The 18,239-nt window shown below is 40.5% G+C and overlaps 1 protein-coding gene across 11 annotated transcripts in view; it reads left to right on the top strand.

Moving 5' to 3' along the window:
* The window catches only part of ST3GAL3 (ST3 beta-galactoside alpha-2,3-sialyltransferase 3), a 174,173-nt gene that overhangs the window by 5,399 nt on the left and 150,535 nt on the right, over nt 1-18,239 (top strand). For all 11 annotated transcript variants that reach the window (XM_057390635.1, XM_057390638.1, XM_057390642.1 and 8 more), the window contains exon 2: nt 673-817. In XM_057390635.1, coding sequence (XP_057246618.1) covers nt 703-817 — 115 coding nt within the window. In that variant the 5' untranslated portion in view covers nt 673-702. The remainder of the gene's footprint in view (nt 1-672; nt 818-18,239) is intronic.

Below are 18,239 nucleotides of genomic sequence, written 5' to 3'. Positions count from 1 at the left end.
CGGGCAGGGCCGATCGCGGCGGCCAGCGCGGTGAGGGGGGCCCGGCGGGGCGCGGCGTAGCCGGTAGCGGAGCACGGCGAGGCGGGGGCAGCCCGGCGGTGGCGACGTCGCTGCCCGTTCAAACCCAGGCTCCAGCCGGCCTCTGGCAGCTGTCAGCGGGCGGAGAGCTGCCGTCCTGCCCGGGCCCGGCGAGCCCCTCTCTCCGGGCGCTGGTACCGCCTCTAGGACAGAGCGTCCTCGCAGCGCGGAGTGCCCGGGACTCCGCGGGGCTCCAGCCGGGACCAGCGCTGTCCGCGGCGCACCCGGCGCTGTGGGTTTGCTCCGTGGCGTGGCGGGAGGACGCGGTGCTCGCCAGGCCTCGGCGGCCAGGGCCGTGCTGGACTCGGTTCTGTCAAGTGGGCAGGAGCGGGGCTGATGCCCTGTCAGAGCGTGGCGGTGATTCCCCGCCTCTCCGGAGCGGCACTGATTCTTGTGACGGCCGAGCAGGCAGCTGTCTGGGGGGGAAGTTCTTGTTTCACTGGTGTGCTTTGGGGTAACGCGTGTGTTTTACCTTGTCGGGAGAACGGTTTGGGATCTGTGCGTTTTGATGGGTGTGGGATTGCATGTTTTGGAGAGGATGCCCRTTGGAGAAGGTGGCTCCAACCTTAACCTCAACCTGTTTTGCTTTCTCAGGTCATGTAGAAGAGCAGATTTAATGTGAAGATGGGACTCTTGGTGTTTATGCGTAACCTGCTACTAGCCCTCTGCCTCTTTCTGGTACTGGGATTTCTGTACTATTCCGCTTGGAAGTTGCACCTTCTCAGATGGGAGGATTCAAGTAAGTAGGAGCATGGTGCAACTGTTTCTGGTCTCCCTAAAAYGTCTGTTACATAGTTGCAATAGTGGTGAGGTGGTTCTGATTTAGTAGCATTAAAGGGATGTCATTAAGYCCACTCAAATGCTGGAGCTTTTAGTATGCTTAAGGGGTCGAATTTGTGACTGCCTAATGCTCTTTATGGCTTTRCTTTTATTACTGGGTACAAGAGCAGGTTCATGCTTTATAAATCTAGTATTAGAGATCTCAGTTCTTGGAATATGTTGTATTAGTTTATGATTTCTAATTGCCAAAATAAAGAGTTTGTATGTTGAGGCTTTTATTCCTTAAATCTTTTGTACATTTAAAAACATCTGAGACAGGTTTGGGTTTTTCTTCTGGTGAATTTTGATTTCTTTTTATAATCGTATATGCTGGTTATCTCATCATCTTACTTTGTCCTTCAGAAATCCTCATCTTCCATTTATCTTCCATGTTTTTATCTGCCAACTATCTGTCATCTAAAGGATGTCTCTCAACCTTTTTAAGTCCAAAAGACATCTGACCTCATTGAATACAATCTGAGGATTGTACTGTGCAGTAAGGCCATAGGAGGTTACAGCTGCAATGAGACAGAAATTAGGCTGAGGTTTGATTGCTCAGTTGCTGCTTTTTGTTTGTGTTGATTGCTTTTTTGCTTGCATGCAAGAACTATTTGTTGAAAATATAAAAACAAGAAAATAATTCCCTCCTCTCCCCTCCTGCCCAAAACACAAGTCAGCCTTCCTTGCAGCTGTTCCACAGGCTGTTTCAGATGTCTTGGAGCTGACTGGTTGCTCCCWGGATCAGCAGCTGAGAAACACTGATCCAAAACTGACAAGAAGCCACTGGTCAAATTCCTTCTGCACCTATTGCGTTTCTGTGCATGCTGATAGAGGTTTCTGCTGCAATGCTTCTTAAACTTTTCATTTTTCTACCTCTACATGCTCCAAATCTGTATGTGCTCTTAAGAAGTTTTGCATGATGACAGATGATGGCTTGGATGTGACACTTGAGCTGATGCACTAATTTTGACAGGAGAACTGCTAAGGTGCCTTGGACTAGAAAAGGTATTGTAAAACTAAAYTTGTAAAAGAATATTCGTAGTGTCTTTCTGAGCAGGGATCTTTTTCTTCGGGTTTGTGCTTTGGAGAGAGAGTTAAAAGTCATGATTATGACTTTCTGAAAAGTAGCACTTTTGTTGACAAGGTGTAGAAAATCCTTCCTGCAAGAAATAAGTACAGTTGTAGTTAAAAKAACAGTTTTCCATATCTGCTACCTCATGATGATCTGTTATGAAATGATACCACCTGACCCCCTTTACTTCCTTCCTGCCACCAGGAAATCACGTTGGACTTCCAAAGGCCAGCAAAAAAACCCTTCATGCCACAACTTGTGTGTGATCTTTGTTACATGTGAAGGAACAGCTGTGTGTTTATGTGTCATACATCGTGGTGCTGGGGAGGTTTTAGCTGTCTCCAGTCCTCTTCGGATTTTGTCTTCAAAGCCTTCAGCTTTGTGAGCTATTTGTTATTTTACACCATGTCAATCCCTGGGGAGTTTTGTAGTAACTTGGGGTTACAATTCAGTGTTGAAAATCTGAGTGCAAATACCGCGGGTTTCCATAAATGGGACACTTTTAGCTGGAAAGATGACTCTAAGTTGAAGCCCAGTTAGAGTGATTTCTGATGAGTGCATTGGCTGCTTTTGGGTRCCCAGGATGTTCTAACAGGAGAACCGTGAGGTAACAGAGCAGACCTTAGGTTTGGTGTGTGTCTCCCTTTTTCTAATATTTTATATGAAATGTGTTCATTTATTCTGGGAAGTTGCAGTGCTTGCATAAAGCTTCTTCAGCATGTACAAAACAATGATGCTTGCTTGAAGATTTAACTTACTGATCTTTATCAGTTGTTACAATTGATTTAGGCTATRCTGTTCCTTCTAGACACTTGTGGATTTTGTTTTAAATATTTGTCTTAAATATCAAGGAAACTCCTTGAAATATTAGTGTAAGTGGCAGTCTAGTGTAAAGGGGCAGGTGTTGATTTTGAAACAGTAACGATGGTATCTGTTTTCAGTCGATCTTCAGAGTTTTGTATATATCAAAACCCATTTTATTTACCACATAACTTAACACAGGAGAAACTTATGCAAATTTAAAGTACAGATTTAAAAGTCTGYATTGGGAAATTTGATATGAAGAGTTAGTGTTAATCTTCAATAAATCAGTATTTGGAAGTTAACAAATGACAGATTTGAATTGACTTATTTAACTATGATTAGGCTTTCGTAAGAATGTGTAACATGATACATTGTATAATGGGGCAATTATACTTTGTATTTGCTGAAGGGGAGCCTTGCCTAGTTCAGTGCGTGAGACAGGTGGTGGATGATAACGGTTGTGGTTTTATTTCCTGAATTGCAATGCAGTGTGTGACCTTGTAAATTTCCGTAAGATTGMTATGATAATGCTGGTGTTCTTCCCAAAGGCAAAACCAAGTCAGATGCGTTAATTTTTAATTAATAATCAAAAATTATTGATTCTCTGTCGGTAATCTTCATATTAAATTATTTTCTCTTTTCTTGTGAGCGGTGTCTTTCATCTGTTTCRTAGTGACTCCCTAGCTTCAGCCGTGACATTCGTCTTTGTTCTGTTCTTTGTGCTAGAGGAGGCATGAAACTAAGCTGATCCTGACACCTGACACCCTTGCAATCTCTTCAGAGCCTGSTTTCAGTAAACTTGACACCTGCGTTTAATCATGGAAACAAACARATTTGTTGTAGAGTGTGGTGGTAAACACTTGCTCTGCTTACTTGCTGCGTGTGTGTTTTGTTCGCTGAATGTTTTAGAAGATGTCTGTGCATATCATTGCATGGATGAATTTGGATGGTAACTGTAAAGAATGTAGCCTCCCCGACACTTRGATGTTTGTGTGTCTAGCCGCTAAAGTAAATGAATAGCTAAAGTAATTTGTTTAAAAGTGCRTCTGACCTGTACCAGAAAGGAGGCTAAACTTTGAAATAGACTGAAAGATACACATCAATGTTTCTCTTAATGTTCCCCTAACAGTAAATGTTCTCCACTCAATGTTAAATCTGCCCTCCTTGAGTGACGCCTTAGTGAGTACTGCGAGATTATTCTCCTTACTGTGTGACTCTACACCTTGCCAAAATACAAAGGAGAATGGGAAATAATTTTCTGATGCTTATCTTTCCTGTGACAAGAATAGATTGAGTTCGGCTAATGTGAACTAATTAACATTGAATTAAGTTCAACTTCTTCCATTCAAGACACCTCCAATGATTGCTACYCCTCTCTCATCCTTTCAGTGAGTATCATGAGTGGCTACTCCTCCCCAAGCCTTGTTTCATGCTGGTGGCAGTATATTTTTAGTTCTCAGAGTAGCAGCGAAGTACAAAAAGGAGGGATGTAACACTGAATGTAGGAGGGCCCTTGAGTTCTGTTGATTGTTAGGAGTATGTGAGCAGGGTTTAGGATTTCCTTTTTTTTCTCTTTCCTGATGTTTGTAATGCAGCTTCAGACTCTGACAGTAGTGGTGAGACCAGTGCACTGTCCCTGCATGTTCCTCCCAGCCAGGCAGTAAGGATGGATTCCAAAGCCCTCTGGTGAAGTGTTGGTTTGCATAGAGGTATGCTGAGAACTGATAATGTGGTGTGAGAGACAAACAAGGAAATAAATAGTTTGTAATCCCTTGAGCTGTCCTGAACATTCTAGAGGGAACTTAGAGGAGTGAATAATTGTACCACTGTTCTTTGTGTTTCTGGACACTTGGTTGTCAGGGAATTCTTGCATAGTAATGGTAGTGATAATAGCAGGCTTTGAAGGTCTGAKACATGCATTGCAGCCTCTTCCCTCATAACTTCCCATCCTATTCCTTCCCCTTCTCTGATGCATTTGGCTCTGAGGAGGAAGGAAGATGTTATCTGTACCAGTGTGAAGATCCAGCTCGGGGGAGAATGCGCTGTTGTCTTTGAACAGGACAGTGGGAGATGRAGTCTTGCTGACAGGCCCTCCTAGGTTTGCTTTATCAGCCTTGGAGGAATGCATTTTTACACATAACAAATTTAATACTGATGTTTGTTACTTAACCTGGTATGTGTATAGCTGATTTTGCAACTTGAAAGTGAATGTGTTGCAAGGAAGGAATGATTCCATTAAAAAGCATCCTGGCTATGGAAATATTGGACTCATTCCCCCAGGGCAGATTTTTCTTTTTCCCTCWCTCTTGAAGTATTGAAATGTACTTGGGACAAGGACAGTATGATGCTATTTTCCTGTTCTCTATTGTATTTCTCTCTACATTAGCACTGAACTAATTTAAAGAAGTATATACTCTGCTTGAGATACTTTTGCCAAAACCCATGTTAATACAATTTGAGCTTGTCAATTTGAATGTGGTTTTTGAAAACATCTCCAGGTATGTTCTGTTGATGTCTCCTTAACAAAAAAATCAAGTCACTATTCTGTCATCTGTTGCTCTGTGTTATTTTCAACTCTAATTCTGGAAAGGCAGCCAAAGAGATAAAGCTTTGGGAAGAGATTTTCTGAAGGTATTTCAGGACCCTTATGCTTTTTACTTTTTTTTTTTTTTTAATGTCTGTTTCCAAGGGAACTGAGGAGACATAAACAGGCAAAACTGACTCACTTCTGGTTGCAGGTTTTTAGTCTGCTTGCATTTCCATGGAAACCAGTCATGCAGCAAAAAAAGGCTAAATTAATCAAAAGCAATCAAACCTTTATCATTAATATAAACACTGGTTTATATCTTCCCAAGTGGAATGGTAATTTTGTCAATTCTTGTATTAGGGTCTAAAAATGCATTGAAGAGATGGATCTTCTTACAAGGGTTTGGAACATGCATGGTGTTTCTCAGGTGACTAAAGCTTCACGGATGTTTGGTGGTATCCAGGGTGGTGCAAYGGTTGTGTCTTGGCTTACTGGGGGTGTCATTTGTTCTGTGTCAAGGGAGCGGATCTTATGTACACTGACATCTGACTTCCTTCTGTCCTTTGTCTAATGAAGAACCAATGAAAAGGCATTCGGTCGGTGTGTGAGCAACTAGGCCATGGAGACAAACTTGTCCTCTTTGTGGAGAGAGTCACGTAATGGTTTTGTGTTCTGCTGTGACTGTCCTATTTGCCTTTGCCAGAAGATGGGAACGCAGGAGTGCTCCTATAAAAAATAGCARCTCTGGGCCAGCTCAACTTGGCACTGGTAGTATAAATCTGATGAAAGTGGTTTGAGCTGGGATGGCTGAGTTGATGGTTAGATGGCTGATGGAGCGTATTCTTTTACAAGGCACTCGCACTTTYGTTGTGAGGGATAGAAAGCAAATGGTGGTGGTAACCATTTTAATTGCTCTCTGTCTATGGCTTTAGCTTTAGGGGGATGTGTTTGTATTCTTTAAGGCAGACTTTAYTGCTGTTGCCTCTGCTTCCCAGGCTGGAAAGCCTGAGAGACTAACCTCATGAGCATTTTTTTTGAAAGACTGTTTTGGACAGTAGGATGCAGTACTCTAGGTTTCCTGGAACAGTTGCTTTCTTTTGCTTTGCAGGAAGAGACTGGGTACAGCATTGGGATGGATTATTGTGAATTCTTTAATGTTTGAGTTATTAGTAACTTCAAGGTTTGTTTCATCTACTCAGCTGCAGTGTGTGTTAGTGCTGTACTTTCAGCACCAAAATAGAGAACAAATGTTTAGAAAGTTCTCATAACATGGATCCAGCTACAGTTTTAAGGATCTTTTTGCTATTTTTCAAATGCTTTAGGGATTTGTGGATCACAGTGATGTTCTTTTGAAATGCTAAAAATAGCAAGTAATATTATTGAGGCAGCAGTGRATATTAGAAACAAAGACATAAAAATAAAAGTTAAAAGAAGTGTTGTCTGGTAACGTAGCTTAACTTTTCTAGGATTTCTCTTGTTGGGCTGGAATATTCCACTTGTGTTCAGCTTGAAACTTAAAGCTATAGTGTACTAACCACGGTGGATAATTCTCTTATCTGTGCAGAACACAGGAAAATTGGATTTGGTGCCCAGAAATTGTCACTGYTCAAGTTTCTCTGTGCTCCCTATTAGCCTGCCAGAATAAGAAGCATGGTTAAACTTAAACTCCAGCAACTCCAGGACACTCAGTTGTGGTAGTATCTTTCACAGCTGTAACTGTGCCAGCTACTTTTCTCTTGGCTRGAAGCAGATGTGAGTGTTCCTGATTGCTCTTGCTCCGGCTGCTGGATGTAACTGCACAGAACTGCCTGCCCAGCKCATCCGAGGCAGCTGCCTGTGTCCCACCAGGACAGAAGAGACAGTCTGCTCAGTGAATATGAATCAGAACTTATGAGAGTTGGAAACAAAATTTTAAAAATTCACAAGAGCCTCTCTGTCTTTTAGAAGGCAGCAATCACAGGACAGATGAGGAGCATGGGGGAATGAAAGTGCCTCATCTTTTTCTGATCTGTTACTGCCTATTTAGTGAAATATCCAGCGTTACTTTATGACTCTGCTGTCTCTCCAGGAATTTCAAGTGCTGCTGTTATGTTAAGAGTGCAGGACAAAACTCTGCGGGGGCAACGGGAAATGATGCATGACAGAACTGTTTAGAAAGGGAGCATGTATAATGTGCCTTGTCCTTGGAATTTCTCCAGAGGAGGAAACTCCCTGAACACTTTTCCGGCTTTAGGAACATACAAGGAGCAGGTTTAGTGGGGCATTAAGGGCATAGCACCCTAAGCGTGTTGTGGATTGAGGGGTAGATGTAACATTGTGTACCTGTACTCATCTTTGTTCTATMTTCATTTTCTGAATGGCAACTTTTTAGCAAGGTTGAAAAGTAAGGTACAGGAACACTTCTCCATCTCCCTGCACACAGCTGGGCCTTCGTTTTGTATTTTGAAATAGTAAGTTGCTTTTACTTCTCTGGGCAGTGACTGTCTTGATGCTGTTTGAGTCCCTTTCTATTTCCCCCTCTCCATTTGTGTTGTTGGCTGATGGGTACAGCTGAGGAATTTGACCAGTTTAAAACCTGGTGTGACCTGACTTAGTGTTTCACTTACTTCACTTGCTCAACTCATGTGCATTTTCTCCCTGGCCTCCCCACAAATTTTTGGGAAGGGTGTGCTCCTGTGACTTTGGACGGGTGGATTGGGATGGTACTCATAAGGGATAATGCTCAGTGTCTTACAAGCAGCTGAAGCTGTGTCCTCTGATACAGWTTTCCAGAGGTCAAAGTCAGCAGTTTTCCATTTTCTGGAAAGGTACATTGCAGTGAAAGCACTTTACCTCTGGTAGCAATTGCTCTGCAGCTGAGTGCTTTCAGAGGTGAAAGGATTTATTCATCTCAGCTGACTGTGAACCCCTTAGCAATGCGTTCAGCTGGAAACAATACCTCCTTGTGAGGGCTGTCTCATCTCTGTTAGTGAGTGGTTCTCTGCTTCTCTTCCTCCTCCTCACTGTGCATCCCCTGGTGCACAAARCACTCACCTCTGATCTGCACCACTGCAGCACTGTCGTGATTAAGGTATTGCCAGCCTTGATGGGAACTGCCCCCCACCACTCATTTGATAGAATAGATCACACTTTTCCCATTGACTTTAATACAGCCAGGCTGGCTTTGGGCACCTTCCATGCCCATTTCAATTCTGCTTCACATCAGTTCTACTGACATTGGGACAAAAGAGGTAATTTGTGATTTGTCTTGTGTTGGACAGCTGCTGCTTCTGTGGCCTTGGTACTGACTCTGACCRTGCCTGTCACACCTAGGAATGTTTTTCAGAGGAGACTTTGCCTAGTTTGTTATCTTCTGTCAACACTGTCACTATAACATCTCATTTTTTGTCATTGCAGTCTGAGTTTACATCACAGTGTCAGGCTGAGGCAAAAAAGCAGCCAAACAACCTGTGTATGACTTGCAAGGACAAGTACACTTGGGTCATGAGGTATAGCTCTCTATGAATTATGTATCTCTTCTGCACTTCAGAAGGAATGTAATTGTGCATCCAGCCATCAAGCAAAAAGTAATTTGTACTGTGTGTGCATACCCTGAATAGATATTTGAACCTGAGGTAGCTGATTTCAAGTGGTTATTCCTTCGTGGCACCAGGTGATTATACTGCTCTTGTATGCATTGCTTTCCTGAGAAAGTAACAGTGTGTGAGGATAGTGCCAAAATTATAGTCAGGTACAGAAGCTACTGGATGTTTCTTAACCTGTTCTTGCATTTTGCATAACCAAATGCCCTGACAATCTAAGATACATATATCTCTGAAGGTCAGAATTTGGCATTTTTTGCTCAGTTCCAAAAAAAAAAAAGAAAGAAGATCAGAATGTGTTAAAATTAACTATTTCCATTTGTAAGTGCTTACAGACATGTGTGTTTCTTCTCTTTAACTTTTTTCCTATCCCTCTAGGATCCCTCCTACTTTAACTCAGTCCCTGTTACAGCATGCCACTTTTTCACAGTTGTTACCCTGTGGATTTCAGTGTTTGGACACTGATTAAGCATGTGAGTGAGTCATCCAAGCTGCAGCAGTGCAGAAAGTGTGCCCATTAATCGCTCACAGAACAAAAAGTGTTAATAACTACAGAAAAGTTTAACTGATATCCTTTCTAACTACAGTGAGTGTGCATGTTCCAAGGAGTATCTTCTCTCAAGGCAATATGCATGTATGCTTTAAAAGTAGCAAAACCAAGAAGCACAKAAATCAATAAAAGCTGAGTTTTCCCGACAGATAAGTAGCTGATGGCTTCCTATGTATGAAGGCTTACACTTACTGTTGCAAACTTAATAATTTATAAGTGCAATTGCATCTTTTTGATTTTGTTACAGATCAGTCAGCCTCAGTGTAGGTTCCCTGCAGTAGATTCCTATAAAATACTATGTAAATATTGTTTCTTAGGTGTAATTGTGCCTAGAGACCCTAATAAAAAAAAGTACTGAGAGATGTTTCTTAGGATGAAGGGTGATAAATAGGCTTGACTCAGGAAGGCAGAGGAAGCTGAGGCACAGGAAAGTCAAATTTTTCTATGTCATRCAGCAGCTCAAGGGCAGAGCTATGAATAGAATAAAGGTCTCAAGGTTTTTCATCTCAGTCCAGTTGGCCAAATGAGACTTTCTGTCCTATAATTACACATTCTACGTCTGCAGTTCAGGAGGGCAGCAATATGCTGAAGCTCCTTGCTTGGGGCAGAGGTCACGTGCTGATACTTACGAAAATACAGGCAGTATTTCAGAATAAATATGGTAAAAAATGATGGTAAAGCAGGGTCTGCATTGGCAGTGCTGGTGGAGTGACGTAGGTGCTGTAATTAGGGTATGATGTGGCTACTGTGAGCTGCTTTTTTTCTGGTGGAAACCATCTCAGTGCCTTAAGGACTAAGTTCACAACCTGAACTGTTGTGAATGCTGGTTTGGGGCTTTTCAGCCTTCAGATATACCCCATCAAAGGCTCTGTACTTCACACTTTCTAGCTACTTCAAGACCAGTTTTATTGGTTTTTTGAGTTGTTTTTTTTTGTAGTGGAAAAGTTTAATTTTGCTCCCCATATGCAAGCACAGGACTCTCTGTTCTTCTGTTTAAACATTAAAAAATATATGTTCAGGCACAGACTAAATTTCTAGAATTTCTGCTGAAACTATGAAAGACAGCTTTCAGAAAGAGAGGAATAATGAAACAGTTCAGGCTGTTTTAACCATAGCAATCACTAATGCTCTGGGTATAATTAGAAATCTAATTACTGYGAATTTACTTGCAAAGACTTTTCAGCCTTTTGAGACTTGCCCCACACAATTCTATCAGGTTCCAACTGGAGCATGGGCGGTTCTCCATTAAGCTGCTAGGAAATTATTAATGCTGCTTTTTTTCTGCTAGCACTGCTGCCATAATCTCTGTTTAAAAGTGCCTTATCTGAACATTGGAAAGGCTTTTATTATATTTCATTATGATTCATTTTAACGTTATTTTCTATATCTTTGAGTCCAGAGCTTTTGTGTTTGGGTCAGGTACTTCATTAGAAGCAAAAGCTGGAGTTAATGCAACGTAAAGACTGCAAATTGAATTATAGTGGAAAAAATGTGTTGATTGTGATTGAATTTTCTAGTTTTGCCTCATATTTAATGATGCTTCAAATATAGTCTGGATATTTCTAAACTTCTGAAAGACAAGTTTATGCATTGATTTAGATAAGGGAAGAGGAAGAAATTMTTCACAGTGAGGACAGTGAGACACTGGAATATGTTGCCYGGAGAAGYTGTGGATCCCTCATTMCCTGCAAATTCCCAGGCCAGGCTGGATGGGGCACTGAGCAACCTGGTCTAGTGGAAGGTGTCCCCTGCCCATGGTGGAGAAATTCGAACTAGATAATCTTGTAACATTCTTTCTAATCCAAACCACTCTGTGATTGAAAAACAGGCCTTGATCACATTAGAAAAATATCAAAGCTTCATTAGTGTATACTAATATATTACATCTGCTTGCTGTGTATTTTATTTCCCATGAAGTTGGTTTTACAATGACAGCACATTGTATTATAAAACAGTTTGTGCTTCTTTGAATAGAAACTGTGCCATTATCTGAAGGGACTTTAGGCTGGCGTTTTTTGACCTTTGAACGTCATGTTTCTTTATATGGTTACTGAAACTTCTTTTTTTCCCAAGAATAATTAAAAATAGCTCATAAACTAGAGCTAAGTAGTCTTTATGCTGTACTCTCCTATGCAAATTACACTTCATGTGTCAAAGGATGGGTGKATGGATTAAGGACTAGAGAAATCTGCTGTTGTGCGGGATATTTGCAACTCTTCCGAGACAGTCTTGATGCAGATGCAGAATTCCTCTTTAAATGATTGAYTTCAGGAAACAGCATTTGAGAAGTGAGAAGAACCATTAGGGTAAGAGCAAAAACTTGGTATTGGGAAGTTCACTCATTTTTAGAAAACTTTATGATTCTGGCATAAAAAAGAGCTAAGATAAGGATTTTTTACTGCAGACTTTATTGTAATTTCAGGAATTTAGGGCTACTTTGATTTTGTTTAGTATGCAACTGTGTGGTCAAAAGGTTAAAAAAAACCCCAAACCATCTTGGCCATTGTATATTAATTGCTGGTTTTGACATAAGTTTGTAGTAGTGTAAGTATACTTTCCACAGCAGTCGTGTGTTTGTGCTTTTGCAGGAATGGAATTACCCCATAAGTAGCTTTACTTATGCTTGTTCCCATTCAGTGTTAGCTAAACTTGTGATGGTTTGTTTCAAGGACCTGTTAATAAATGTCTGAGATGACTATATGATAAATTTTGAATTTTTCCATTGTTTGTCTGGAAGAGACAGGAAAAACCTGTAAGACAGTTTASTCTGCAGTGAGCTGTCCTTCATGTGTGTGGACCAGCTGGGTCTGAAGAGTTGTTCACGCTTGTGTGAAAGTTTTTAGTGGACATGTGACATTTGTTGTYAAATCTCTCCCGCCAGAGAACTCTATCCAATGTACCTGGAACAGTCTGCTATGGTATTCTTATTACTTCTTCCTGTGTTAGCATTTTTTTTTTCATGTTTTATACTTGTCTGTTTCCATAAGAAATGATTTTTTTTAAGGCATATCATGCCTCATGCTTGAAGTGAAAGTTGCATGGATTTTTTTTTTTGTGAGAAATGAAGGTTTTTTTGCCTGCTTCTGTGCTCCTAATACTTACAAATTCCTCAGTCTTTGTAAAGACTAAATAACATGATAGAGTARGTAATGTGAAATGGAATTGCTGTACTGGAAAGTTTCTGCTGAGCCCCTGGTTAAACATTTTCTGCTCCTCTGGCTTGCGTTCAGATATTCTATAAAACTTGTTTGTGTAGTGAATTGGTCCAGGAAACTGATACAGTGTGAAAATACAAGAGTATATACTAGAGTCCTTCTCTTTCCTCTCCTCCAGCTCTTTATAAAATGTTATTTTTAATCCATCCCGGGCAGTTTTTACCCCAAACCCGGCGGAGCCCCGGGAGGATGCGGAGGCTGCAGAGGCTCTCGGGCACCGCGCGGGGGCAGCACAGCCCCGGCGCTCCCGCCACGTCACGGCCCGGCAAAAATGGGGAAAAAAACACGAAAAACCCCACAAAAAAAAAAAAAAAACCCCAGAGCATCCTTGTTGCCTTCGCAGTTACGGACTGGCAGCTGCCATCCGCTGGRTGAACATTAAGAAAACGTTTCATGGAGTCATTTGGTTTTGCAGTAGCTTAATTTGGAGAAAGCTTGCTTGATATCCATTTATATTTAACAGTCCACGAGTGTTGCCTCTAGCTATTTTCATAATCTGATCAAGTCCCATTTTGTGGGAAATTTCTGGTTTAACTGACATGAAACAGTAATTTTTCTGTGGGAAAACTCTTGTTTAGAAAGTCTTTCCTAATTAATGGATTTTTTTTTTCTTTTACATTCAGTTGAAATTCTGTATATGCCCCAAGAGTCTGGAGAGATTACACAGGAATGTCAGGTTTTGAGTACCATGCTTGCATTATTGCAGGGAGAAGAAAATCTAGACAAATCTAAAATTYGTAGGAAGTTAGACTTTGTTACTTCATTTATTTACAAAACAGCTTGTTCTATTTGAGGGACTTCTGCCAGCTGACGAGAGAGAAGATAAGTTCTCGCTGTTTAATCTTATCTCATGGATTGGTGCTCTGGAGAAAATCTGGATGCTTCTAATCCTGAAAAATCTGCAGATCCAGAAAATCTGCAGATCCTACTGCCCAGGTTGAAGCAGAGAAGGAGAATAAAGACATATTTGATAATTTGAMTTGCTTTTCATCAGGTAGAATTATATGGGAATGGAAGACAAAAATATGCTGGAGTCCTCTGGCAAGTGGTGATGACATGTTTATCATTTTTGAAACMAACTACTGCTCTTAGTTTTATCTACTTTAAAGAAAAAAGAAAASTATTTTGGGAGACAAGTTTGTGTTGAGAAGCACAGCTGTTGTATATTTCTCTTGTGTTTCAAGGCAAAATCTGTATAGGCAAGTTCTGTCCCTCTGTCACTGGTAACAATCTCAGGTAAGGATGTCTGGGCCTGCTCAAACCAGAGGCACAAGCAGCAGGAGGTGTCAGAAAACTGCCACTGGGGTTAGCAGSTACTGTGGTTTCTCCCATCCCATTCTCACGTCTTCCTGCAATTGTGACATTTGTTTTCCTGAGATAGATATGTTATCTTTTTATGTAATAGTGCCTGAAGATTTTATGATGTAAACTTGTCTGACTGTTGTGCAAACCTATATAAGAGCTTCTGTTACCATCTTCACTTGACATTGAGCTTCCCAGGCTAATGGTCTTGTGTGAAAATGCACCCTTAAAGCCTAGTTAAAACATAATGGAGTTAAAAAGATGGGGGGRTAGTTAATTTTTCTAGAAACTTTTGAGAAAATTGCCCCAAATGAATGGCAAAGTATTCTATTTGTTTYTGTTTTTTAAAAAGGTGATTAAGAAGACAGGGTAGTGAATGTTTAACTCTGGGTAGAGATTACAATGAGACTGTTAAGAATTTACTGGGATTCAGAAAATAATTTAGTATCTACACTGAGTTTGGAAAGACTAAGAATGTGTGACTAATCAAGATTTTAGAAAGCCATATTAGGAAGGAGAATGAATAGTATTTCAAAATATTAAACTTCTTTATGTGAACTTAGTAGGAAAAAAATATATTGTAATTGAAGCAGTGTTTTTCCAAATGATTCCCGTGTTGTAAGCACATGAAAGATTAAGTGCACATGCTACATTATTTCTTTGAAAGAAATTAATCTTTGTACTTCTTAGGTTTGCACGTGGTAACTGTTGATACGAGATCAGCTTGAAAATGAAAGTAGATTTATTCTAGCAAAGCAGGGTGRGATTGGGAATTAGTCTTGGGAAATATTCAGAATTAGCCATATTCAGAAACAGAAATATTAGAAATATTCAGAATCTCCCTCTCTATTTTGCTGTTTAAAGCAGAGTTTATTTTGCATGTCTCACCTGAGTTATTTGCATATTTCTCTTTGATTCCATTTAGCAATTATTGTTGCAGGCTTAGCAGTAAGAAGAGCTGTTTTACTAAAGGTAACTGCAGTACACTCTTACACTTGAGTGCATACAAGTGTAACGTGCAAAAAGTGAGGGAAAAAGCCTTTCCATCTTATATAAATATTATTAGCTGAGACTGAGTCTATCCTGTCMGGTTTTGAAACTTCCAAGGATGGAGACCACACAACCTTTCTGTGCARTCTTTTTCATGCTTCACTGTCTTCATGTTGAGCAGGCTTTTCTTTACATCCAACTGTCCAAAAGTCTCATTTCAACTTCTGTCCACCAGCTCTCATCGTCCCACCATGGGGCACTTTGTGAACGAGGYTCAGTTTTCTCGGGAGCTCCCTGCAGCCCTTTGGTCTCCTCCAGGCCCTGTCTTCTGCAGGCTRCAGGAGCTGATTGCTTCAGCCTCTCTTCACAGGCCTTGTGTTAGTGCCCTGCTGTTTGATCATCTGCACAATCCCTGCACAATCCCTTGTTTGTCCGTAGCCCTCCCCAGAGAGCAGGCATGATGCAGCAGAACAGAGGGTTCATTGTCATTTGGAGTGGTTTGGGTTTCTTTTAATGTTTGGGTATCCCTGTACCCCTTATCATGAACATTTTTACTGTTTTATGTCAGTTAAATCATTCTGTATACTTCTGGGTACATTACCTCCTGTTTCAAACACCACTTTAATTGTGCATTTTTTGCACTGGAGGTGCTCCTATTGGAGTTTGTTGTAGAAAYACCAGATCAATGAAGGGACACTTAACATGGAAGGTACAATATTGAATGTATTGAATATACAATAACAATATAGGTRTTGATGTTGCTACCACAAAGGCTTTTTGCTTCTCAAGAGGATCAGTCCAAAAGCAGTCACTTTTAAGGGAGTACAGAACAGAGTGATGAGTAGAAAAACAGATTTCAGGCACCCTCTCTGGGCAGCCTGTTCCACGGTGCTCTGATAGAAACATTTTTACTAAMATCCAGTTAGAACATCCTAATCTGTAACTTGTGGCCACTGTCACTTTCTTCMCCTGAAGGACTCGCAGGATGGAGTGGGAAATGAGTATGTGTTCCATATGCCTAAAATTTWTTTTTTTGTTTATAATTCTAGGTACAAAGCAAAGACCAGAAGACAGTGTGAGAAGTAATTACCAAAGTAATCAGGGCAGTCTCTTGAAATTTCAGAACTCAACAGATGAGAAGGTCAGTGAGGAAAGGCAGTGGCTGTTTGTGCAATACTACTAATTTAGGCTCTGAGTGCTTGACACACAGCTGTTTAGTAAGCTCAGAATAACAAAGAATTGTTTGGAAGAGGATGGCTGTTTCTGACTGCTGTGTAATCAGAAGCCAAGGACTCGTGTGAAGATGAGGGCTGCAAGGGGGGACATGTGGRTTGTAATTGGTTCTCTCTGGAGAAGGCAGTGCTGCTGAAAATAGCTGGGTTGGGTGTGAACACTGCTGCATTTTAGCTACTGCTGTTGCTGCCAGCTATTAATGATAGGCATGTCTAGATTGTGACTAAAAATGTGGAAATATTTGGAGTGTTGAACATGGCTTTGATCATTATTGAAGTGAGTATTAATTTGGGCTGGCAATCCATTTCAGAGGAAGTTGGGCACAGCAATGTGTTGCATCCAAAAGAAGCAGTGTCCTTAAAGTCTCCTGTGTGTACTTTAGTTTGGTTTTTCTAATCCTTTTGAGCATTTGTATTCCTTATTCGGTCACATTCCAACTTTCTGCACGTCTTTCTTCAATTTTCTTCAAGTTCTGCATTTTCTCGTGTAGCACAGCTGTTGTTTTCAAAGCTGTTTTTGAGGTAGGTAATTTTTTCAGTCAGGCATCCACACTAAGCTGTCTAAATCTCTCCCATGAATTGCTTCATTGATTCTAAATGCTGTGGTATAGGAACACTGGAGGTATTTCTTTAGTTGTGCAATAAGATGTGTGCTGGTGGCAACCACAATGTTGTTTGTTGAAGATTCATCTCCCCTTTGAGCCATTGCACACAATTGTGTTTTTCTGCCTGCAGTGACTGCACCAGCAGTAGTGGTTGTCTCTTCCTTTTAGCAGCTCCATTTATTGTCCTTGAAAGATGAGATTTCCAAAGCTAAAACCATTAAACCATAATGAGTATCAAAATTTCCTTTCTTTCAATAGGAGCTGAGAAGTGAGTACATTCCTCTTCTAAGATATTTTATCTTAAAATATCTTTTATCAGTTCCTCCTGGTGAGTGCCTGTGTGCACTTTATAACACATTTTAATTAAAAAGCATTATTTGTGGTATTTCCTTTGTCCGTGTCCAGTGGGAGTTAGAGTTCTGAATGTTTCCAGAAGGCTTCATTTTGCCTTGATTGCTGGGTGGTTCCCTTCCTGCATCCTGTAGAGTGTGAAGCTTCGTCTCTGGAATGTCTGTCTGGTCCAATAAAATGTTTGGGGAATGCAGTTAGATGGAATCATGTGGGGTATAAATCCCCTGCAATTGCACGTTGGATGCTGTGCTCCAACAGGATTATAAACACGTGGAGATGCTTSCATATTGCAAGTTTCATCTTGCAAATAGGAGCAAATCCATGTTAATAATTTTTAATTTCTCTTTTCTGCCATGTTGTTTCTCTATTAAGGCAAATGCTTTTTGKCTTCTCTTAAAGGACAGGCTTGAACCAGTCTCAAAATTCTAGGTGGATGCTGGGCAATTGTACTGAGAAAGAAGTTACTTGTGATTGTAATCGTCTTAGGACTTAGGTTGTGTTGAAGAATAATGTTTCTTTGGCCATGAGGCAGGAGCCTCTTTATTGCTGTTGTAATGTTAAAAATGGTTGGAAATTAATTTAAAWTTTTTTTAAAGCACTGACAGCAGCAAGATATGAGAATAGCAGTCCTGARCAGTCAGTCTGTAGGTAAGAAAGGGATGGTGTTAAGTTCCAAAATAATTATTTAAGTTTTGACAAAATAATTAGTATTTCCTTTTAACTTATTTTCATACTTGTGTACCTCACTGCCATAATCTTGCAATTTTGTACTCTTGACACTCTGTTGTTTAGCCCAGCTACCTCACTGGCATTAAGAAACAACAGRCAGTGAGCTGGAAGTATAAGGCAGTTTCCTTTCTTTCTGTATAACATTTAGGTACTTTCTAAGGTACATGAGTAAATATTTAATTTGTAAACTGATTGTCCTGTGCTTTTTCAGAGTGTAGATTCATAAGCTTAATTTCTAGTACTGTTTGTTTTCTTGATTATCTGATCTTAAATATTACTACTTGTTTTAGAAGTTGTATTTTTTAATAATGGCCCTTCAAAATCTTTTCCTTCATAGGAAACTGTAGCAAATAGTGGTGGAAAGAACTACAGGAGGTCTTTCTC

Source organism: Malurus melanocephalus, unplaced genomic scaffold, assembly GCF_030028575.1.
Source record: "Malurus melanocephalus ecotype Western Australia unplaced genomic scaffold, MMel_1.1 scaffold_28, whole genome shotgun sequence".
Classification (NCBI taxonomy): Eukaryota; Metazoa; Chordata; class Aves; order Passeriformes; family Maluridae; genus Malurus; species Malurus melanocephalus.
This window is presented reverse-complemented; position numbering and strand designations above follow the sequence as displayed.